This window comes from Berghia stephanieae, chromosome 7 (genome assembly GCF_034508935.2).
Source record: "Berghia stephanieae isolate SIO BIC M18660-M18661 chromosome 7, UCSD_Bste_1.3, whole genome shotgun sequence".
Taxonomy (NCBI): domain Eukaryota; kingdom Metazoa; phylum Mollusca; class Gastropoda; order Nudibranchia; family Aeolidiidae; genus Berghia; species Berghia stephanieae.
In genome coordinates this window covers 21,820,350-21,844,954 of record NC_088366.1, presented here as the reverse complement: position 1 = coordinate 21,844,954, position 24,605 = coordinate 21,820,350, and the positions used below count along the sequence as shown (strand labels likewise).

At 34.8% G+C, this 24,605-nt stretch overlaps 1 protein-coding gene across 2 annotated transcripts in view; it reads right to left on the bottom strand.

Annotated features, from left to right (window-relative positions):
• LOC144976883 (uncharacterized) overlaps positions 1 to 24,605 on the bottom strand; it is a 31,016-nt gene that overhangs the window by 3,486 nt on the left and 2,925 nt on the right. For both annotated transcript variants that reach the window (XM_078921438.1, XM_078921437.1), the window contains 21 exons: positions 23,124 to 23,246; positions 22,342 to 22,534; positions 21,368 to 21,572; positions 20,247 to 20,624; positions 19,172 to 19,474; positions 17,573 to 17,788; positions 16,928 to 17,104; positions 16,209 to 16,284; positions 14,599 to 14,801; positions 13,562 to 13,782; positions 11,371 to 11,860; positions 9,805 to 9,902; positions 6,892 to 7,039; positions 6,226 to 6,364; positions 5,662 to 5,817; positions 4,538 to 4,710; positions 3,530 to 3,605; positions 2,550 to 2,659; positions 1,976 to 2,062; positions 1,539 to 1,646; positions 616 to 788 (listed from right to left, as the gene is read on the bottom strand). In XM_078921438.1, the coding sequence (XP_078777564.1) occupies positions 616 to 788; positions 1,539 to 1,646; positions 1,976 to 2,062; positions 2,550 to 2,659; positions 3,530 to 3,605; positions 4,538 to 4,710; positions 5,662 to 5,817; positions 6,226 to 6,364; positions 6,892 to 7,039; positions 9,805 to 9,902; positions 11,371 to 11,860; positions 13,562 to 13,782; positions 14,599 to 14,801; positions 16,209 to 16,284; positions 16,928 to 17,104; positions 17,573 to 17,788; positions 19,172 to 19,474; positions 20,247 to 20,624; positions 21,368 to 21,572; positions 22,342 to 22,534; positions 23,124 to 23,246 (3,853 nt within the window). The remainder of the gene's footprint in view (positions 1 to 615; positions 789 to 1,538; positions 1,647 to 1,975; positions 2,063 to 2,549; positions 2,660 to 3,529; positions 3,606 to 4,537; positions 4,711 to 5,661; positions 5,818 to 6,225; positions 6,365 to 6,891; positions 7,040 to 9,804; positions 9,903 to 11,370; positions 11,861 to 13,561; positions 13,783 to 14,598; positions 14,802 to 16,208; positions 16,285 to 16,927; positions 17,105 to 17,572; positions 17,789 to 19,171; positions 19,475 to 20,246; positions 20,625 to 21,367; positions 21,573 to 22,341; positions 22,535 to 23,123; positions 23,247 to 24,605) is intronic.

Below are 24,605 nucleotides of genomic sequence, written 5' to 3'. Positions count from 1 at the left end.
ATGAACAAAAAAAAAATAACAGCTTGAAAAAGAACAAAATACCACATACAGAAGAGAAATATGGGGCATGGCTTTCCGCAAGCGCATGTAAAAGGATCTTGAAATGTCTAAGATCCTTTTACTTGAAGACACCCATGCCATATATTTCTCTTCTGTCTGTCTGGATTTTAAGTGATGTATTAATGTTTTTATTGTTTTCCTTATTGACTGAAGAAGGGTTTTGAGCCCAAAATTTTCCTTGTTTGGTATTTTGTTCTTTTTTGAAGCTGTTAAATTCATTTTTGTTCATTACTTTTTACAATAAAACAACTTCAAGCAGCTTAGTATGATTAGTTCTGTAGTTATAGCCTGATAAATCAAAATCTATTGTAGCTTGTACTCTTGAGCACGTTGCCAGTCAGCTGTCTCCAGGTATCATGATCCTCTTTTAAATTTTATAATAACATAATGCGACACCGCTGGACGTTGCTGTGTTAGTATGTCAAGGTTTTAAAGTTTTGTTAGAAGTTGTCTTAAAAAAGAAATTTCATTTTTTTAAAACGATTAATACTGAAAAATTAAGACAGCTCTCTCATCTACTCTTAATCAGTTTAGCTCATGTTTGGGTTTACATACCTCACAGTAGTGACTGTGCTGCGTGTTTTGGAGATTAGGGTGTCATGCTCTCCTTTCAACTGCTGCCTGACAGTCACAAGCTCAAAGGTATTGGGACGAGCACAAATATCCCTGGGGACAAGGCCTACTTTCTCTGTGATACACCTATTGAGGTCAATGATGGTCATTGGATCCTGGAGAAAATGTATTTAGTGCTGCTATCAGAAAAAAACATCACATCAATAAACAAAAAATGAAAATCTAACTTTACCCCTGGGAGAAACAAAAGAGATAACTAAAATTGATATTAAATGTTGCATATCAGAGTGTAATTTTCACTTTGTATTACTATATATACTAGTTTTTCTTGTAACCTGATACTAGTGTGACAAATCAATATCTATCAGACTGACTTTTGTGGCAAAACCAGACTTGCCACAGGCATCCAACACATTTCTTTTTTCTCCCTACAAAATCCAAACGATTCATTGCCTATTTCTTCTATTTATTTAAAATTATTGTCATTAGGCATTAATCATTTAGAATTGAGGTTTGATTGGCTCAAACCGAACTCTAACATCCTATCAGCAGTTGTAAGATAAATTGCAAGTTCTTTTTCTTGGAGAAAAACAATTATGTGTGCAGTTATAACCAGGTATAATATAGTAATGGGAGAAATTATGATTTGTAGAAAAAAAATTTTTTTTTAATTAATTCCACGCTCAATGTCCCCAAGTGCTTTGAAAGTATTGAACAAAAAAAAACCCATAACAGATAGTTTTAAAACTATGCAAATATAGAATGTTTTGCGCTCAAAACCAGTCTTTATTATGAAATTTTCCTTGTTAATTATGTTGTTTTGTTTTGAGGCTGTTGTATTATTTTTGTTCAAGACTCTTTAGCATCAAGTGATTGAAAAAACAAGAGTGATTATCTTATCGTACCTTTCTGGTCTCATCGTCTGGATACTTCCACACACACAACTTGTTGCTGGACAGAACGCACCAACGTCTTTGCAATGCACCAAACCCACTCACATCATCAAACATGGTCTGTAATAGGGAGAAAGGAAGAGTCGTCGAATTATGTACATCAGCAATGTGCTGTGAAAACCTGTTTCATGAAAGTATCCTCAACCAAAATGTATAGGAATAAGAGTTGATGATGATGTTTTGGTAGCTGTGGTAGTGATGATGTAATTGTGGTAATTGTGCTACCGCTGGTAGTGATGATGATGTGGTGTTAGTGGTTGTGAGAGTAGTAGTTTTAATGATGATGATGATAAGATACCATAGCTTTTGTGAAAAGGCTTTTCACAATTTTTACAACTTGTAGCTCTACTTTAACATAAGAATATAAAAATGCAAAATCAAAATCTTACCAAAAATCCTTTTTCTTCCACATGGGCCTCCATTCGACATTTAAATCGCATGAAAATCTGACCATACAATGGAGAGAGCTGCGGAAGCTGGGGAAGGAAAATAATAAAATTTTATGCAAGAAATTAACAGATTTTTTTTTAAATCACATTGAAAATAATTGTACAATTTTGTATAGAGTATAATTTAGACTCAGACCAGGTAACACTGCCAATCCATAATAAAAGTAAAATATGATCAAACTCTTTAAAAATCAGAATTTTTACCAGGCAAGAAAAGAAAAAACATCGTAATCATTTTGGCCTTTAAAAGCTGACTAACCTTTTATTTTACATTTAAAAATATTTGAGCACGTTTGGTGGATATTGCGCTATATAAAAGCTCAAAACTCAATTTTGATCTGTTCTTATCACTGGAGAATAATTTCCCTCCGAAGAATTTATAGTGTACATATATATTTCAAAATTAATAATTATGATTTAACTGTCCAGCCTCTGGAAAAGGCAATTCAAAACAATGAGAGAAAAAAAGACCAATCAATGAAACAAAAACTGTTTCATCTCAAAAGATACTAACCCTGTCCAGGTGGAAAGAGGTTTTGTCCAAGCACCTCATGGTCAGGTCCACACAGGCTACATGACTAAAACTGGTTGTCCTGACAGCTGTAGGACCACCTGGGCTCTCCACTACAGAAAAAAGTCACACAAAAAAATAAAAAACAATACATTAACTTAAATAAGTAATAAAGTCAATCAAAATAAAGCAATTGAAACATATATGGGTTATAACAAGAATAGAAACTATTCCTCATTTGGGTCCTGAAAGATCTCATCACAAGGAAGGCTCCTGTATCAGATCAATGATAAGTCAAGTTTTATTCGGATTCCTATAAGTGATTTGGGAAGCTGGATTAGATCAACCAAAGGGTGGCAAGCATTTTTTAATGCTACACAGTTTAAGACCAGACTTGAGTTCTCCTAGCTCCCAAACATTACACCAAAATAAATAAATGATGATGATGATGATGATGATGATGATAACAATAGATGGTGAATGGTTTAAGCCCAGACTTAAGTTTGTTTTTTTTTGTTTGTTTGTTGCTTTAGGTCTCTTCCAACACAATTGAGGTTATATGAGAGACCGCTGAAACAAAAAAACAAGCAATCTAACAAAAATAGTACAAATGTAAATCAAAATCTTAACCTAAAGATATCATAAGCTAAATTATAAATAACCAAGAACAAACAGGCAGAAGATTTACAGAAAAAAAAATATCCCCTGTCAAAAATACAATCACAAACCAAAGAAGCAGGATAGGCTAGGAAAGAGAAGAAGAAACGACATCACTATCGGATCGTACACCCATGCGAACATCATAGGTATATGATTCAAGGGTGATGCTCCCATCCAACCGCCCGCCAGACTTAAGTTCCACTAGCTTTCAAATATACACCGAAATAGCCAATGATGATGATGAATAGTGAGATGCCATATTGCAATTTTCCACCCTTAAATAAAATTGACAAAAGACAAAAAAAAAAATTGGATAAACTCACAAGCAGTAGGATATCCCTTTCCTTTTCTTGGCGTCTTTTTCTTCTTGTCTTTCAATGTCGTCTCTCTCGACACACTCTGAACATCAATTTTAAAATAAACTATTTGCAAATGAATGGAACATAGATATTATACGCACAGTCATTCTTATAAAGCCAATCATGATGCTGATTTTTAGTTATTAAAAGAATAATGGCATTATGATTAGTTGGAATAACTGAAAGTATGAAAATGTAGCCATTGAAAAACCTTTCATTAGATTCTGACTGCATATATGCATCAATCATTTTTTAGAGATTACAGAAAGAATAAAATAATACTGAGTAGCATTGCAAAACTCAACTTGCAGACAATTTCAGAGCTCATGTCACTTAATACTCAATTTCAGTACTTCATATCCATGTAATTGATCTCATCTATGGGTAATTTTGACCAAATAGCTGTTAAAACATATAATTTCAAATCAGTTTTGGTTGTTTGCTTTGGTTCTTTGTTCTAACTTCAAACAAATAAGTATGCTTATTTACTTATTAAAAAAGAGAAAAGAGATTTTTCAAAAGACAGCATCCGTGATTGACTTCCAAAAGAGTGTGTCTTCAGATATTCTCATTGATTCCGACTGTACAAGTTCATATATGTATACATCAGTGAGTGAACAAAGGTTGAAAATCAAATCTACCTTCACCTAGACTAATATTTAGTATCTCAATCCACATTTGAAAGTCATTTACAGTCTGAAGTCTGTAGCAAGGAAATTCATAAAATAAGATGGATGGAGGGGGAGGGAGAGAGAGAGAAAGAGAGAGAGAGAGAGAGAAAGAGAGAGAGAGAGAGAGAGAGTGAGAGAGAAAGAGAGAGAGAGAGAGAGAGAGAGAGAGAGAGAGAGAGAGAGGGAGGGATGGGAGTGAGAGACAGATAGTATGAGGAGGATTAGAGACAGAGAATGAGAGAGAGAGAGAGAGAGAGAGAGAGATAGACAGTCAGAGAAAGACAGAGAGATGCATTCATACCATGCCATAAATATCCACAGCCAACTTGAAGTCACCACTGATTCCATTAATCTTGATGAGATTGGGAAAGTCCAAACTACCTCTCATCATTGGGTCATGAGTCGACAACATTTGGGTACAGGTGACCTGGCAACCATTGCGAATCAGTAGGATGAAGAAGTGGGTTGTGTTGTCTATAAAATGAAAGAGGCAGGGGTATGGGGGGAGGGGTATAAAAATGAATTTGTAATGCACTTGTCATCTTGTTTTTTGAAGAGAGGTCCAATGAAACAAGGGTAGCCTGACATCAAGATAGATATGAGTTGCAAAAAGACCCACAAATGCTTACCACTACCAACTTAACAAAGAGGCTACAAAATGGTATGAATAGTCACATGCTTGTCACATGAAACAATGTAAATCTGAACCTCAATGAAATCAGTCTATATCAACCTAAACAGCAAGAGAATGGCCTTCAGCTTTTGACTGAAACAAGATAGTGGTAGCGTGGTCCAATGGTACGGTACAGTCTTTGCTTCATACCCAAAAGAGTCTTATCTGCCACTGCACTGTGTGACCTTGAGCAAGTCACCTCACCCTAGCTCAATTTGCGGCACTGCGACTGATGCCTGGGTTATTCCAGTCTTCCATTGAACTTGAAATAGACCCTGGAGACAAATTTCCCCTCTATGGGATGAATAAAGTGAATTATATTTTTTTACCTATTTTAATCCCAGGGAAGACATTTGAGATATTTTCTCATCATCATCATCATGGCCCGATAGCTCAGATGGTTGAGAGCTCACCTAACAAGTAAATGGACCGGTATCGATCTCTGGTGTAGCCAAGATAGTTTTCTGACCTGCCTGTTCATCCACCAATGATTGCGTAGTTGGGTCTGTTAAATTTGGTATAAAGTACTTTGCAATAGAGTAATGTACTATCAAAAGGGTGGAGAGCAGTTGTTGTAGTCTGTTCTAAGGGTTGAATTCCAGCTTCATGTACCCTATGGCCCTGGAGGATTAGATTGAACCATAGCCTATCACAATTGCAGACATTCTGCAAAATGATTCATTAAATGTATATCCCTATCAAAAAGAAATTTAAAAAAAAAAAAAAAAAAAAAATCAAATAAGCAAACGAACCATGGGTAGTTCCGATTTTTTTGACAAAGTCTCTCTTCAAGGGCAGTCTAATATCACTGATGGTGATAAATCCTTTGGGGCCTGGTGCTGATGGATCCAGAATGGAGGTCTCCTTCAGTCGTTGGATTTCTCTCATGTAGACTTGGCGCTTTTGACCTAATGAAATAAAATAAAAGATGAAAACTGAGATGGTTTACCTAACCTTAACCTAACTCGATGTGAGTTCTAATTGTCAGCACCAACTTCAGTTCTGATAAAATGATCCAAGCAAGATTGATCAAAAAAAAATTAATTTCCCAAAGTGGCTGGAAAAAGATTCTCTGAGATGAGTGATAAAACATTGGACACAATATTTAAACTGATATTTTGGCTTCACATTTTGCAATGTGTTGAATGGCAATGAATTGAAAAAGAAAATAAATTTTAAAAATGAAAGAAAGAAAGAAAAATAAGTTTTGTAAGTGCTGGTATTTTCAGCTGAGGAAAAAGGTGAAGGTGATGAGATGAAAGAGGAAATAGTGGAGGAAAAGGAGGGAAAGGCGAAAGTTAGCAATATCAACTTACAAGCAATCAATAAAAGACGGTTACACTCCACTTGTTCAGCTGATCCAGCAAAATAGACATTCCCAATACAACACTTGTTGAGAGCTTTGCTAGTTTGCATGATGACATTCTGTTCTTGCTGTACAAGTTCTTTCAATTCCTATACATAGACATCCAAAGCATTAATGGAAGAAATTAATTGACTAAGTGAATTATTTTTAAAAACCATGACTCTTTTTTTAAACTAAGTAGCCATGCTTGAATTATTACTTTAGCAAGCCCATAGAGTGGAACTATTTCTATTTCACACACTACAACCCATCTGTGAAGCATTGCTTTTGACGCTCATTTATGTTTGCCACTGCCTTTAGTGAGATGCTCATTCACATCAAAGGATATATAACACCAGGAGTTTTGCAAAGAGCTCAAACATCATCATAAAACTTTAGTTACAAGACAAGCAGTGTTCAACTATCAATGCCTCTGATGCAAAATAATGCATGAATATGAGTTCAGCTAATCATTGCCTCAAATCTTGTTTGTTTTTTTTTAGCTTTTTGAACACTAAACCTCGCATAAGCAGGGAAATTATCACATACTGATGAAGAGCTGTGCAACCGCTTATGAAAGAAATATGAGCAATTCAATATTATGAGGAAAATTATAAATTAAATCAATGTTTTTCACCTGAATTCTTTCCTGAACAGCTGCTCGATCATCCCTGCAATTCCTATTCCTGCCAGCAGAAGGCATTGGTATGTCCTCCTCAACAACATTCTGACCACTGTATTTGCTCTGGCGTTTGATAGGATCCAACTGGTGCTGATTCACATTACTGGTGAGGGCCAGAGGAAATGATAAAATTAGACATAATTATTAGAAACCTTTAACAACAGGACAACAGATATGGACTGAAAACAGGAGTTGACCTTCACATGAGGGGAAGTCAAGGATCCACATTTTTCTTTTTAATAGCTCATGTTTGCAGAGACGCCAACTTTAAATTTGGCTCACAAGAGTTTCAGACACCACTCGTAGGAATTTCAATGCCGAAAGAGGAATTTCTGCACACAAGAAAAAGGAATTGGAATGGTATTTGGCATTGTGTTTACATATTGTATAGTTCTAAATAGATGACTGATTAGAATTATATTATGATACATAAACACATTGCCAAATACAATCCCAAAGTTTCCTTATTTCAAATGAAGTAAAGGCCCAAAACCTAATTGTAGAGATTGTAGTACTGGTGGTAGTGAGGATGATGTGGTGTTGGTGGTTGTTGTAATAGTAGTAGTGATGAAGAAGATGTGATAGTGGTGGTTGTTGTAGTAGTAGTGGTAGTGATGATGATATGGTCGTGGTGGTTGAAGTAGTAGTTGTAGTGATGATGATGATGTGGTGGTGGTATAGTGGTTGTAGTAGTTGTGGTCGTGATAATGATGTGGTGATGGTTGTAGTAGTGGTGATAGTGTTGTTGATGTGTTGGTGATAGTCGTTGTAGTACAAATGGTAGTGATGATGATGTGGTAGTGGTGGTTGTAGTAGTAGTGGTAGTGATGATGATGTGGTGGTGGTGGTTGTAGTAGTAGCTGTGGTAGTGATGATGTGGTGGTGGTGGTTGTAGTAGTAGTGGTGGTAGTGATGATGTGGTGTTGGTGGTTGTAGTAGTAGTGGTCGTCATGTTGATGTGGTGCTGATGGTTGTAGCAGTAGTGGTAGTGATGATGATGATGTTGTAGTGGTGGTTGCTGTAGTAGTAGTAGTAGTAGTAGTAGTAGTAGTAGTAGTAGTAGTAGTAGTAGTAGTAGTAGTAGTAGTAGTAGTAGTAGTAATGATGATGATGTGGTGCTGGTGGATGCAGTTGTAGTGGTAGGGATGACGATGTGGTTGTGGTGGTTGTAGTAGTAGTGATGATGATGCGGTGGTGGTGATTGTAGTAGTAGTATTAGTGATGATGATGTGGTGGTGGTGGTTGTAATAGTGATGGTGGTAGTGGTAGTGATGATGTTTTGTTTGTTTGTTTGTTGCTTTAGGTCTCTTCCAACACAATTGAGGTTATATGAGAGACCGCTGAAACAAAAAAACAAGCAATCTAACAAAAATAGTACAAATGTAAATCAAAATCATAACCTAAAGATATCATAAGCTAAATTATAAATAACCAAGAACAAACAGGCAGAAGATTTACAGGAAAAAAAATATCCCCTGTCAAAAATACAATCACAAACCAAAGAAGCAGGATATGCTAGTAAAGAGAAGAAGAAACGACATCACTATCGGATCGTACACCCATGCGAACATCATAGGTATATGATTCAAGGGTGATGCTCCCATCCAACCACCCGCGTAGTGATGATGATGTGGTGGTGATTGTAGTGGTAGTTGTGGTACTGATGATGATGTGGTGGTTGCAGTAGTAGTGGTAGTGATGATGGTTGTAATACTAGTGGCAGTGAAGATGACGTGGTGGTTGGGGGGGGGGGGTATCCTTAGAACAAATTGACCTCACCGGAATTTGACGGAAGTTGCCCGGAACCCGGAATTTTTTGCTCCAGACCGGAGTTTTTTCTGGTCAAACCGTATTATTTGGTGGTTGCTATTTATTAGGTCATTTCATCACCAGTAAGTCAAAGGTCTAAATTTACAATTAAGTGCAATTGAAAAAAATGTTTTAAAAAATAAAAGAAAATGTTAGGAGACTGGATCAAATAGGGATCAGAAAAAGATTCCAAAAGCAAACTCAATGTACTTAGTTTGAGATCAATTAAACTCGCCATCCAGAAACAGCACGGGATCCAATTAAGATGAATACACTCGAATGTTTCAAAATATTATATTAAAAACTAAAATAATACAAAACAAAGAGATGATTTACAAGAAAAACAAATATCATATCCCTAGGCAAATAATATACACAGTTGACTGTCTCCCTCTCGGCTAAATACTATGGCCAGGGCCAGGGCAAAACCATGTTATCTCATTCCAAGACAGGAACAGAAAGCAACCTTGAATAGGAAAACAGATATAGGGGAATAGGAGAAACAGCAAGAGTGACCTCTCCGCCCAAAATTGGGAGGTCAAAAGACCCCATCCCATTTCTATATCTAAGAAAAGTTGACAACATGAAACAAAAAGATATACATTTACAAGTGTCCGTTATGAGTACTCTACTTTCAAATAATGGTGTTGAAAATTTTTTTACCCTATCATAATAACAAAAGTAAACTTAAGAAATTCTGTCACGCCACCCCCCCCCCCCCCCCCCCCATCTTCTAAATGCAGAGCTTTATTGCAGGTAGCTTTTATCTATTCTTGCACGATTACACCCTTATAGGTTGCATTTCCCTTTTGTTATTCCTGTTTTTTCTGAAATTCTATAATATCTACGATGTTCCCTGTGGTAGAAAATTATTGTTAAAGACACAGGCCTGTTATACTAATAGAATTTATTTGGGGTAACTTCCTGAAGGCAAGACATTGTGAACCTTATCCATCAGTAATACTGAAATTTTTTTAAAACGGACAATGTCTTGATAAAATCTAAATCATCCAACCAAAAAGAAAAAAGGGAAAAAAAGAAAGAAAAGAAGTGACTTACACACTCTTTCTGTATGCAGCCAAGCTGTAAGGCCTGTCGTCCTCATCGTCATCATCTGTAGTGGAGGATAAGGTCATGGCATGGCTTCTCGTCTTTTTCTGAAATAGCATGAATGGATTTCTGGTATAATTATACACTAAAAGATTGGAGGCAGGGATGGTCAAGTTCAATGGGAATAATATGTAAAAGACATTTGTCAGTCCTGCATATTTTGTGTACATTTTTTCCGTTATTCATTACCTTTTACATTGACATTAAATATTTTATATTTTTCAGCGTCTGAGGTCTCTGTCATTTCATTCCTTATGGTACTTTGGAAAATGCTACTTTTGTCCTACAAATGGTGGTTCAAATTTAATGGGGTGGTAGCTTTTAGTGTTGAATCTGTTTTTTTTGTTTAATGTAATACTCTGATATTATTTCTGATAATTGTATATAGAGCCTCATTATAATGAATAAAAGTAACACCCATGTTAGACTGGGAGCAGAAAATTGAATTTTAAGTAATAACGTTCAAAACTTATAAAATCTGAGGTTTCATTCTTTTCCAAAAGATGAGAGAAGGAGAAAAAAAAAGCTCATTTAACTCAATAACTAAAATGTGAATTTAATTTCTGTTGGCTCATTCCAACATGCCAGATGGAGGCGATATGTTATCACTATTGCACTGTGATTATATGTGAACTTCGAACAAGATATGTGTGTGACTGATGGTAGTGATTTTGTAGTTGAATGAATGAACATGTGATACTAAAAAAACTATATTGTCAAGAACCTCTGAGCACTATTTGTGGATACTGGCGCTACATCAAATAATAATTATAATAATAAATATAATTGCACAAGAGCAGTTTCAGCCACCATTTAGGAAATTCCCGGATTGCATGTGAAGCTTTTCAAATGAAGTTATTACAGATTTACAGAGGTGTACATTTCTTTGACCTCTAAAAAAAGAGTGACAGGTTTGTGCACATCTTCGCCAAAAGATCTAATTCAAAGATGCTGAGAAAAGGACAATAGGCCCTTCAGTAAAGTTAAACAAAATAAGTAATATTCCTCACAAACCAGAAAATGAATGTTTACTTGGAAAAAAAAAAATCTATGTAGTCACATAATTGGCATTGATCAGAATTGAAAATGGTAGGTTTACAAAGAGAAATTGGGAGAGAGGAGGGGGGTTACTCTGACAGATTATTCAAAAAATTGGAAGAGATTTACAATTTGGAGTTCTTTCTAACTACAGTTGTCAAATTAAAGTTTGCTTTGGTTTGCAGTCTTGATGTTGTCAGTAAATTGCAGATGTGAAAGGAAAATGTAAAGAGAAAGAGACATTTTGCTCCTGGAGATTTTGAAAATGCATTCGAGGCATACCGTGAACCTCCCTATAAGTATCTCCTCAGAAATTGATAATCTAATCCACAAAATATAATGCATGTTTCCAAGAAAAATTTCTAAATTAGAAAAAAAAAGTAATAAATAAATAAATAAATAAATATAAAATGTCTATATCTATCAATTATTGTGGGAAATTCCCATCCATGAATAAAAATACCAATCTCTACTCACAGCAACAGGAGAGTCTGTATTGGTTGGCCTGGGTTTGCGACGTAAAACCACATTATTAATGTCCATATCTGGATCATACTCCTCTGTAGGTTGAACAGGTGTTGCTATTGGCTGTTGTCGCTTTCTCAACACAACATTGTTAGGATCCATGTCAGGGTCGTATGATGATGCATCAGAGGAATCCATTAAGGCCTCGTCCAGCAAATCCCCAACTGCTCCATGATTATTTTCATCATCATCCTCATTGTCGTCGTCATCATCATCCATACTTTCTCCATCCGGGCGGTATCCGCATGCACCGGAGGATGGATGACTGTCACCAACATCCATTTTATCAGTGTCATCGTCATCATAGCTATCTAGGCTTGACTGACTTGAAGGGCGAATATTCTGTGATGTGTTCTGCCTCATCCACATGCTTTCCTTCCTCACAGCCTTAGAGACAAATCCTTTCAAGCTTAAATCATCATCATCAATTTCCAGGGATGTCCTAGAGGAAAAATTGAAATGCCATCATTTATCACTTTATGAAACAAAATTTGGAATGAGTCACCTAAGTAAAGATTTTAAATTACAAAAATTCTCAATCAAGCAACAAAATAAAAACTACAAAATAAAGAATATGAAAATAAGTAAAAGCATCTCACAGACCTGCCTACCTAAAAATTTGTCATTTTTAGGAGATAAAAATTTGTAGTCACCATAGTCAACTTTAAAAATCAACAATTTACCCTCACAAGGATTAAATACCGTCAAAATCCTTAAGTTATGTAGTCTGGCATCAACTTTCATTATAAATAAGTTTTAACGACTTAATGGCTCATATGAAGTTCTGAAATTGGAGCCAAAATTACAGAATTTTACAAATTGTTCGTAATAGTAGGCAGGTCTGATCTTAGTTGCTCCATTGATACTTAAACTGAGACAACTCCAACAGTTCTTTGGACAAGATCTTTCCATAGTTTTCCAAAACAATTTAATGTTGATGTCTCTTTGAGTCAAATATTACAAAAACAACTTTTTTTCACAGCCTTATAAAAGCCCTTTTCAAACCACACAATGGATTTCCAGGGAACGGCTTCTCAAAATGACAGCCTTATTATAGTTATAGACATGACAGACACCAACAAATGATATCCATAAAGGCCAACTTTTCAAAGAGCTAAAACGGAACACAATTACCATCATGACTCAAAACAGCAGTATGTTTGGACTATTATATAATATAATCTTTCTTGATTTAGAGCTTATTCTGCTCCTTGTTTAAATTTGCTAGTCCAAAAAACATAATCCTTGGAAATGCAAGTGTCATATTCCTACATATAATCAGTTCAATTTTAACGAAAAAATGTTCTCCAGATCGCCAAATTGGGACAGTCCCAATTTTACCGTTTCGGATATCAAACATCAAAAGCAAATGACAAAGAAGAGAAAAAGAGGGATACTAATTGAAACAAAATATACATCAACAATATATCAATACAGATACTACAAATCAATGTCATCATCATCATCACCATTGTCGTCATCATCATCATCATCATCATCATCAACATCAATATTATTACATTGGTCAAAAAATGAAAATTGCTCTAGAGGAAAAACCCCAATTTGGGCATAATTATGTACCGATAAATCTAAATAGATGGTAGGTTTTTTATTATTATTATTATTATTATTATTATTTTATTACTATCATTATCATTATTATTATTATTATTATTATTATTATCATCATAATTATTACATAGTAGCCAACTTTTCAAAGAATTAAAACGGGAAACCCGAACACACAATAACGTCATGACACCAGTATGTTTGGACTATTATGATATAATATAATCTCGATTTAAGAGATTTTTATGTTCCTTGTTTTAATTTGCAAGTCAAAAACAATAATCCTGGAACATGCAAGGGTCAGTTCTGTACATATAAACAGTCAATTTAAAAAGAAAATACTTATTTTCATTTTTTTCTCAGACTGCCAAATTGGGACAGTCCCGATTTTATCATGACAGATGGCCGATATGTTATTATTATTACTATTATTATTATCATTACTAGTACTATTATTTTTATTATTATTATTACTATTATTATCATTATATTATTACTATTACTATTATTATTATCATTATTTTTAATATTATCATAATTATTATTATTATTACTATTGTCATTAAATTTTCACCTTGAACTGGTTAGGCTATCAGTATCTGCAGCATCACAACTACTGGCAATGTCCGAATCCGTTGCCGGATGCTGTGGCTCATCTTTCTTTGTAGGGGTCAGAGGTTTCTTGAATGTCTCAGGTTCCACTGGATTCGCCTGAGCTGCTCTCAGAGATGCAGAACGTGGGACCTTTCTCATAGCTTCGTCATCCTCCTCAAAAAAGCTGTCATCAAAAGTGACCTAGGAGAGAGAGAGAAAGAAAAATCATATTCAAAGAATATATTATAGTTTATAAAAATAAAATAATTTGTCACGAGATATACAACAAATGATCAGGCCAATAAGTTAAACTATTGGACATCCAGATATCTGCCATGGCAGCTTAAGAGGTTCTTCCCCCTTGAAGTCAAGGTTACCTGGCGGGCCACACGAAAAATTATTTAGAAAGTTTTGAATCATACCACCACAAACAATTGCATCATGTAATCGGAATCTATTGACCAGAGACAACTACATATAAAGATCTCTATGAAAGAACCAGGGTCCAACGTCTGAATAGTGATAAAAGAACAGCGGTGGAAGCTATTTGGTCACATCTGACACCGAGATGATAGCATCCCAGCCCAAACTGCAATGACAAAATATTTCCTTCATGGCAACAAATATGTAGGGAGACGACTAACATCCATAGTAACTATACTGAACCAGGATCTCTCTAAATATCAGAAATTTATAAATTCAGATGATGCCAAATTAATCCCTGAAGAACCAAGAAAAGCTACAGTGCCCTCGTACTTAAGTCACAACAATATCTTGACAGCCTCAAAACTCTGTGACCAGAGAAATATATATATATATATATATCACTTCTACAGTAATAAGGAAAGGATGCCACTTTTTCAGAAATTTTCTTCATTCCAGAAATTTTAATATTTATCAGATGTTCTGGAAATTGCTCAAATTTAAATTTGCTTAAAGTTGCTCCCTTTATCTTTCCTGATTTTTTTGGTTTTAATATTTTACTCTTTGTGATATATATTTCAGAAGATTACATACCTTTGAATTCTTTTTGCAGACATTCTCACCCTGGTTTTGCTCTCCATCACCTTTCTTCTTTATCAGAGAATAGATACTAGATGTCTGACTAGTCGTTTTGCTTCCAGAAGCCGATACAGAGGTTGTTAATTTGACAGGAGCTACATTATTGGTTTTGTCAGTATCCTCACCGAAGCCAATTGAAGAAAGCTTGTTTGCAAAATCTGTTTAATGGTTTAAAAGAAAAGCAAATAATAAGCGAGACATTTTGGTATTATTTTGAAAGGTGAACCAGATATATAAGATTGAAACTGTCAGCTAGTTTTTTAAAACATGGCCATGAAACAAATAACCTTAATCCAAGCTATGTACTTCTACTGGGGGCAGCATGGCTCAGCGGTATGGTCTTTGCTTTGTACCCGGAAGGTATTGAGTTCTTGTTTTTTGTTTTTAAGGGTTTCACAGTGCTTGCAATACATTAAGGTCATATAGGCACCAGTAAAAAGGAAGAAAATCAGATAGTAAAAAGTTCTAGAATTACAATTAGAGCACCCAAGAAAAGGTACGACAAAGGGGAATTGGTTCAAATAGGAAACAGATGTAGATTCCAAGAGCACACTATCAAAGTACTTAGTTTGAGATCACCTTAAATCTCATCCGGACACAAGCACAGGTCCCAACTAAGTGGGATATAGTCAAATGTTTACAAAATCATACATAATTATAATATTAAATAAACAGTACGGTGCATAAGAGAGAGATGATTTACAAGAAAAAAAAATATCATGTCCCAAAACTCTAACTATACATTTGACTGTCTCCCTCCCAGCTAGGGTATCCGGCCAGGGCCAGGACAAAACCAAGTAATCTCATTCCAAGACAAAGGCAGAAAGCATGTTGGAAAACAGATATAAGAGGATAGAAGACACACTATGGGAGGTCAGGAACCCCACCCAAAAGGTACCGAGTTCGATCACCCACCACTGTCCTTTGTGGCCTTGAGCAAGTCACCCCGCCCTAGCTCAATTTGCGGCTGATGCCTGGGTTATTCCAGTCTTCCCTTGGAATAGACCCTAGAGAAAAATTTCCCCTATGGGATGAATAAAGGGAATTTTATTTTATTTATATATTACAACAAATTTCAATATAAAAATCAGCCCGACATAAGATCCGGGCTTGACAATTTTTAAGAAACAAAATTCAGGAAATTTTTGGGAAAATCTGTGAATATAATGATGATGATGATATGATGATGATGAAAATAACATCATCCTACAATAGGTCCTTAACCTACTGGGATCCAGGACAATTAGTCTATTTGCAGAAATCCCGGATCTTCTATTTATGACATGAAACCTAGATGTTTGGAAGAATTCATCATGATAAACAAAATGATTGAATTTTCATCTTATCGCCCAAGTTTGGCTATACAGATAGTAACCACTATTTTATAAAGTTATTTAAAAAACACTTGATATGTAATATAAAGAACACATATTTATTATCAAAAATCAATTCGAGAATAAAAATGTTTTAATAGTTATACGAAACATTTGAAGAGAAAAAAAACAAAGGGAAAAAGGAAAAAGAAAAAATTAATTATTAACTTTCTGGTATCAGCCAAGACCTACCCTCCCTCGCTTTGTTTCTTGCCTCCACTCTACGGCCCGGGTTGGCTGATATCACAGCAGGATCTTCTTTTGGTTTCTGTGAATATTTAAAAATACAATAATTAATCAAGGTTATTAAGATGAGAATTCAATCTAATAAAAGTGCATTGTGTAGAAAAAGTATGATTGGAAAACATTTGCTTTGGCTGCTTTCAAGAATAAAACTTGAAAATCTAAAATTCGTAATTTTCCGGAGAAAATATATAGATATATATATATATTCCAAAGAAAAGTTAAGGGAGATAGATTTAGAGTTTAGTGCCTACGACACTCATGGAATAAATATATGCCAAAGAAAAGATGAGGCAAATACAAGTTCTTAAAAGAATATCCCAGCAGAAACTGACCACTCCACTCTAAGGCCACATAGTCGGCAAGGAATCCTCAGAAACAGGAAAATACTTAAATATTTTCAGATAATAAGTAGTCATTCCAAGAGATGAAATCTATAGTGAAATGAGACGAATTCCACTGTAATTGTGGATGAATTTTTAAAAAAAATATTCTGATTCTGACAATGTGGTAAAAATTAGGGACCCATTTTTAATCAATTACTATGATTTCCAAGAAGAAAAAAGATTTGTTTCGTTAATCCTGACACATAAAGAAAAATTATGAAAAATCAATCTGTTCTCACTATTTCACAGGTATGTGGAACAATTGGCCGATGTGTTACTCACATTTTCATCTGAAGTTGTATCATCTCTCAATATTCCATTCTTCCATCTATTCTGAATGGCATCCAATTCAGCCATACGAGCAGCTCTGCTTTGAGCAGCCAAAGAGCTGCATGTTGTATTACTTTCCTGGGATTTTTGAAGCAATTGTTGTTGAACCACCTTTGTCCCTTTACTCATCTAAAACAAAAAAGATAAAATAGACTATGAAAACCCACCTCCAGATAAATTTTAATATAAAATGAAATATTAAATATTTATTGAGTTCATTTTATAAAATTGAAAAAAAAAAAAAAGTATTATCTGAGAAATAATTTTAAATTTTATTGAAAAGCAGATTAAACAAAGGCTTAAGAAAAATCATGAAAATAAACCAAAAAAAAAAAAATGAATGGTTTTATTTTACCCCTGATATCATATCTTAGGATTCTCGCCAAGATGGCAGTAACAGCTGCAGTCAACTCCTCCCTGTGAGTGATCTTTCAGCTATGACTAAATATAGGGAATATGACTAATGACTGGAAGCGTGTTTAAAAACGGTAAAAGTGACATAATAAATATGAAGCTCTAATCAAATGGTTGTCACTACTCATTTGGCGAAACCATTGGAAAATTTTCATTTCTGCCATTAAGGGCTTAAAACCTTACCTTGCTAGGAGAATGAACCACTTTATTTGGAGATCTCACACTGGGTTGGTGTGGAGATGATACCTTTTTGATGGGAGATTTTGACAAAGTATTCTGTTCAATCTCTCTGCCAATTATTTCTTTAGACTTTTGCTGAATGCTATCCTTGAAACTTTTCTGTGATTTTAAGTTTGTAGACGCAATCTTTGCAGGAGGAGGTGGGGGTGGTGGAGGATTCTGTGGGGGAGAAGCCAGAATAAAAACTTTTCGTCAATCAAGTCGAATGTGACCTTAAATATACGAATTTTTGTAATTGATAGCATGTTCATCAGAATTTGAGTTTAAACAAAAAAAAGAAAATTTAAGAGAATTCTAGATACAGTCAGTATTGGGGATGCCACTTAATTGGGACGATTCTTTGGGAACATTTTTTCAAGACGTCCTGTTTTCAACTCAGATGACGGATGATAAGCTAATTTCACAAATGGATTACGATAATCTACAGAGCTATGGTGTCTTCACTGACAAGAGTTAATTGAAGATACACAAATAGAAAAAAAAAAAAAAAAAAAAAAAAAAAAAAACCCAGAAAATTGAAGAGCACGAAAGAAGTGATGAAAAGGACACCCCACAAATGACGTCATCAGAAAAACCTGAAATGGTGAAGCTGTTGCGATTTTTCCAATAAAGAACTCTGACCCCTCTGACAAAGTTTGTGGATCAGATTCTCAGTCAAGTGCTGATGAAGTCACTCAAAACAGATGTCAAACATGTCTCCCTGATTACTATGGCTTTAAAACATTTTTTAAAATGAAAAAAATGAAGAAACGAAACAGAAACAAACAAAAAAACAAAGTTTAATGCAACCAATACATCTTTCATTAGAGAAGTTGTATTGCCAGTCATGAGTCTAGAGAGGGGATTATGGAAAATCCGAAAAATGGCTCAATTTCATGGCCACCACTTAATCGAGATGCTGCTTAATTGGGACGATTTGTCAGGAACCGATCCATCCCAATCAAATGGCTTGGACTGTTCTATCATTTCAGGTCAGGTCACATAATAACTAACTTGTAAATGATTATAGATAGTATGCAGATGACGTCACTCATGCCTTTGTTATTGTTTTTGCCATCCGCGTTTGTGAGTTGTTCTCACTAAACTGTTTTAACCAGACTATAAAAGTTCATGGTTACACAGAGTTTATGTGTTGGTCCGTTATACATCCGGATGGCAATGTTGTGAACTCCTTGGCCAAGCGCATTCTATCTATAGAGTTTTTAAGATATAAAATTGTAGGATGTTTTAGTTTGGTTATTTTTACTTGTTTGTACATATTCTTTTAACTCTTTATGAGGCAATGTTTGATTTCTTTGCAAGTCATGTACCACTAAAACTCAGATAGATAATGGGATAATGGGAGAGAATTTGATTAAAAATAAACTAAATCCAACTGTAATAACTAGAGAGAGAGAGAGAGAGAGAGAGAGAGAGAGAGAGAGAGAGAGAGAGAGAGGAGGGGGGGGGGGGAGGGAGAGGGAGAGGGAGAGAGAGAGGGAGGGAGGGAGGGAGGGAGGGAGAGAGATATATATATATATATATGAAGGGAAAATAACTTACTTTAACATTGACTGAAACTGTGCTGACATCTCCAGGGTTGACTTTTTTAATTTCACTGACCATACTGGAAGAGGACATGCATTCCCAGGCAGATTTGCGAGCCCCCACAGGATAAGCAGTTGGTTCATCCTCTGGTTTAGTTCCACTTGTCAGACATCCTCCATTCACCACAGGACAGCTAGCCAGTTTCTCCTGGATGCGAGACATACGCTGTGAGATTGAAAGCTCTGATGGGTCACAGTTCTTAGGTCGAGAAATATTTGAAGGTGCCGGAACTGAAGCAGACAAAACTGGTGTGCAATCCTAGAAGAGAGGGAGGGTATTATGATATATAACCCAAAACTTTACATGAAACAAAATTGTAATCTTGATTCCCTTACAAATGATGGGTTGTTTTTTGTTTTTTTTGTTAAAGTTTAACAGACCTTGCAACACTTGTATTTCATATCAGCCCTGAGGAAAAGGAAGAGAGTACACAACACACAGGACGATTCAATGGATTTAGACGTGGACATTTATTTAGCAAATATCCATGGCTTCACCATGATCAGTGTGCTTCACAATCCTTTATTTATTACCTGAGCAAGCCATGGGGAATTCTTAAATGCAAGATGCACAGAAAAATGCATGTTCGCATTTAACTGGCTCTTGAAAGGAAAAGGGGCCATGGAAAATATCCAGAGTCTAAACAAATCAAGATGTCTCATTCCAGTAGTTCTATAAACCACTTGTTACTAATGTTTCTTGATGCAATGAACAATAAGTTCAGTAAAACGACTGTACATTTTTTAAAATTTAGAATAACAAATTTATTTTAATTCGCCAAATATCTACAAAAAATCAAAAAGAAGAAAAATATAAAATTAATTAAACAACACAAAATAATAGTCATCCAAATTACATTGCCTATTTCCAAATGAAAACTAAATTCTGATGGGAACATAATCTGTATCTGATCACAATGACAAGCCTACTTCTATCATTAAAGATATTAGTAAAAAAAAATAAAAAATCATAACATTATATTAACCAAATACATTTTTTTAAAAAATGAGCATGATAATAAAATGCCTACCTGTCTCTGAGACTTCTCTACTTTTGTAGAACTTGCTAACCTTGACTTTGGGGTGTTATTTATGATTTGCTGCTCAAAGTGGGCAAGTTTTGCAGACACAGGTCTTTTGGAAGGTTCCATAGAAGGACGACCCTTAGGTGTCTGTGCCTTTTTCTCCAATGAGGCAAATCGCTGTGTGACCGATTTTTTAATCAGCTCTTCATTTGTTTGATTTACTTCTTGTTTTGTACTAATTTTTTCACCAGATATCAAAGAGTGGTCCTTTTCGTAAGTGTTTGAAGTTATCATTTCATCAGATGATGATTTTGTGACCTCATGAATCTTTGGTGATGTCACAGATGCTGAAGTGAATGGCTTTGGCGATCTATTCAATTCAACCTTATATGAGAGAATAGATCATTATACAAATTATTAATGAGCCTAAGATGTTAAGTTCAAGTTCACAAAATTAAAAAGATAAGGGGGAGAAAAAAAATTAAAGACTAAAAAGTTTAGTGCAAGATCTTAAATATAGCAATACATATTAACAACTGTCAAATTTGTCTTATCACCTAAATGAAATATCAGCCTTTTGGGCAGCTCTGCTGTCCCAAACTGACAAAACCAGTAATTTAAAGGTTATGTTTGAATAACACTGCTGTTCATCATGTGTCAAAAATAAGACTACACAGACCACCTAAATACACACAAGATTATATATCACGTGGAACATTTTTAAAACATCTTCCAGATACAAGATACATAGTAAGTGTACATTAAAAAACATAATTTTGTTTTGGGCAGCAGAGTTAGTGGGATCCTTTTATTCCATGGAAACAATTAGAAAATATAGTCAAATCCCTCCATAAGGAAAGCAATTTCTGTCTCAATGAATGTCATTTTTATACCAATCAGAATGCATCTCAAATAAGAAGTCCAGATTCCTTTGAATATCAAGAAAATAAACAACAACAAAAAATACAATCAAGGATCAATCAATCTCCCGGGACAAAGGGGCTTACTTTTTGAAACTCAAGAGAATGTGGACAAGATGCATCAGTCATTTTCAAAAGTTAAAATTTGTAACCATTCTAGAAAAAATAATAACACAAAAATTTAAATACTTGGCAACTGTCCCTTACCTTAGATGCTCTCAGAGGGGATGACCTTGAAAAATTATTGACAGCAGGACTTCTTGGCGTGGGTGGAGCTGGGGTTTTCTTGGGAGAGTTCCTGATATTCAAAGGGGCTGTTGGGGCAAAGCCACCACCTATTTTCTTGGCAGGAGAGTTGATTTCCTTTTTGTCCAAAGGCTTCTTTGGAGAAGATACAGTTTCTTCTTTTTTACTGAGGTATGAGACAAAACAAAGTTTCACTACTTGTAGGGTCTTTAGTGGCTAAAATTAAATGATAAATAACAAAAAGATCATTTTAATTTACACATTTCCATTGTTTATCACCTTGATGTAAAACCCTTTTCTCTTGGTGACCAATAAGATTCAGCATTAAGGACGTAATATTGAGATACTTGTACGCTTTTTTGAAATAAGCAATCATCGATTCTCTAGCTAACTTGTGGAGAGTGGGAAACTGCACCAATTTGTTTCACCACACATCAAGTCTCTCACTGCCAGTACACTGATTGGGGGAAATATTTTATTTAAAAAGGAGGAAATTCCTCCTCTGACTCCTCTTGACTCCAAAATCACAGATTTCTGAGGATCACAGGAAAAGTATCAACACTGTAGTATGCCCAAATTTTGGGAGAAAAACTAAATAATACGAAAAACCCATTCTGGTTGGCATCCCTAGACTCCAGCAAGGGCCTGGGAATAAAATTTATTATAAGAGAAAGGGACAGCAAATTTGGGGATAAGAGACTTCCTCATGAAGCCCTATTAAACAGCAACATAGTTGAAAACTTTGATTTTTGAATTAAAGCATGGAAGGGCACAGATTGGAAACACATTTGCATGCAGTCAAAGTGAACTAACTAGTCTTAATTGTAAGCTAATTCTCTCTATATCTACAGTCAACACAAAGACAATACTGTTTTTTTAAATTCCATTTCAGCAAAAAGTTGATACCAAGCAAAGAATGATTGACAAAAACATACTGGACATGGCTGGTAATATCATCCTCCCAACTGTTAATGTTTTGGGCTAAAGCAGCAAAGCGTCCTTTTCTACCAATTGACGATGATGGTGTGCTATCTGCCATGGGAGCAATAGTATCTTGTGGCAGGGCTTTTCTCTCCAAAGGTGGAGATGAAATACTCTTCCTGGGCACAGGGACTGGAATGTTATTCTCTGACAACAAAGGAATGTAAGAAAGAAGAAAAAAAAGGGTAAAGACCATACCGTTCATTTGTTCCGCAAAATTTAAAAGACAAATAGATGATATAACTGAAAATCAAATCAAAAAGAAAAATAGATACAATTCAAACTAAGAAAATGAGAAATTAGTCGCTTAATTTCCATAACTAAAATTTAGCAAATATTTTAAATCTTACTCATTACTTAATCTTACTAGTAAGCTTTATCCTGGATGCCTGCAATCAACAAATAAAAATGCATGGATCTATCTTTAACTTTAAGAACATTTAATACCAACATCTAAACTTACACAGAAATTAAAGAGACAAAACAAAATTCATATATAATCTTTTGACTTTAAGAGGTAAAATCTAAAAATTAATGGAACATCTGTAATCCATTTATTTTTAAAATCAAAATATAGGTTTTGAATCCTAATAAGATTTCTAAAAAGTTCTAATAACCTCATCCCATACAATCAAATTGCAGACTTATTAATGAAAGTGTCACCTTTAGAGTATTAATTTAATACGAGTTGAAAAGGGCATATAAAACTTTAAATTTTATCTGAATAGCTCATTACCTCGATTTTCAATTCTTCTGCTAGTTGCCAGATCTTTGATGCGTGACTGGACACCTTGAATAGCAGGAGTATCTGGTTTGATTTGTTGCTCCATGTCTCTCACACATTGACGCTTAGGAGAATCTGCAACAACAGAATAACATGTTTAAAAATATCCCTCCCGGTTAATAACAACGGAGAAAGTACAAAATTTTATATGTGACTTAAAAAGTGCTGTCCTTATACTAGTGGTCCATTCTGCAAGCCGGAGAAATCAACATTGCTCTTTTGATGACACAACACATTTTAAATATTACTGTATATTTAAAAAGTCATCAAAAAGGGTTGTCTCAGTCTGATAGACAAGGCAGACTTACCAAATTGAAAACTTCACATTTAGTAATTTTTCATAATTTGACAAGGAAATTCGTAATTTCTGAAATTGTGACTGAACAACCACAATATTATTATTATTATTATTATCATCATCATTATTATAGTAGTAGTAGTAGTAGTAGTAGTAGTAGTAGTAGTAGTAGTAGTAGTAGTAGTAGTAGTAGTAGTAGTAGTAGTAGTAGTAGTAGTAGTAGTAGTTTTCTTCTTCTTCTTATCATTACTATTATTATTATTTTTATTATCATTTAAGTTTTACTATGAATTTAAAATTCGTAATATTCCATAAATTTTGTATTTGGCGATGAAATTTGTCTAATAATTGAAGCATTAGCACAGGGTTCCCAGACCTATTCTTTTAAAAAATTCAAGGTTTTTGCAATGTGATTTTCATGGTTTTCAAGATTGTGCACGGCTTACCTTAAATCTGTAAAGCGTACAGATAAAGTCTAATGCAGTTAAAATGAGTCCAAGTATACATTGTCATTATCGCCAACCACTCCACACACTTCATGATTCAAAATTTTAAGTTTCACAGAAAAGATATTTAACAACACTAAAACACTATGTACAAAAGAAAAAATCCACCCAGAACTATCTCAATGTCAATCAGTCAAGGATTTGCATCTCTCCTCAATATCAGAAGTGATTTTTTTTTGTACCACACCTGATAGCATTTGCCTTTTTCCTCAGCATATTTGTCTTAGCAAGGTGAGTGAAGTCCATTAACTTTTCTGCTGCCTCAGATGCCTCTTCTTGTTCCTTTTCAAAAAATGCAAGCTTCGTTTCCAAGAACTCTTTTTCAATTCTTGAATATCATCAGCCATGTTCTTCCTTTTCAAATCTTTCTTCACCTGTTCTTTTTCTTTCATCTTCTCTTCAAAGTGATTTTTTTTTCTACTTTGATGAGCTGACAACATCAGATCTCTGTCGATCTTAACTTTGCTGAGCCCTCAACAAAATAGATGTGATCCTTTATCACTTATGACCTTCCTGGTATTTATTTTCTCTAAAAATAAATTTCCCAGTTTTTTCAAGGTTTTGGACAAAACATACATGTTTTTTTGCAGGTAAGGCCTTGAAAAACAAATTCTAAATTCCCAGTTTTTG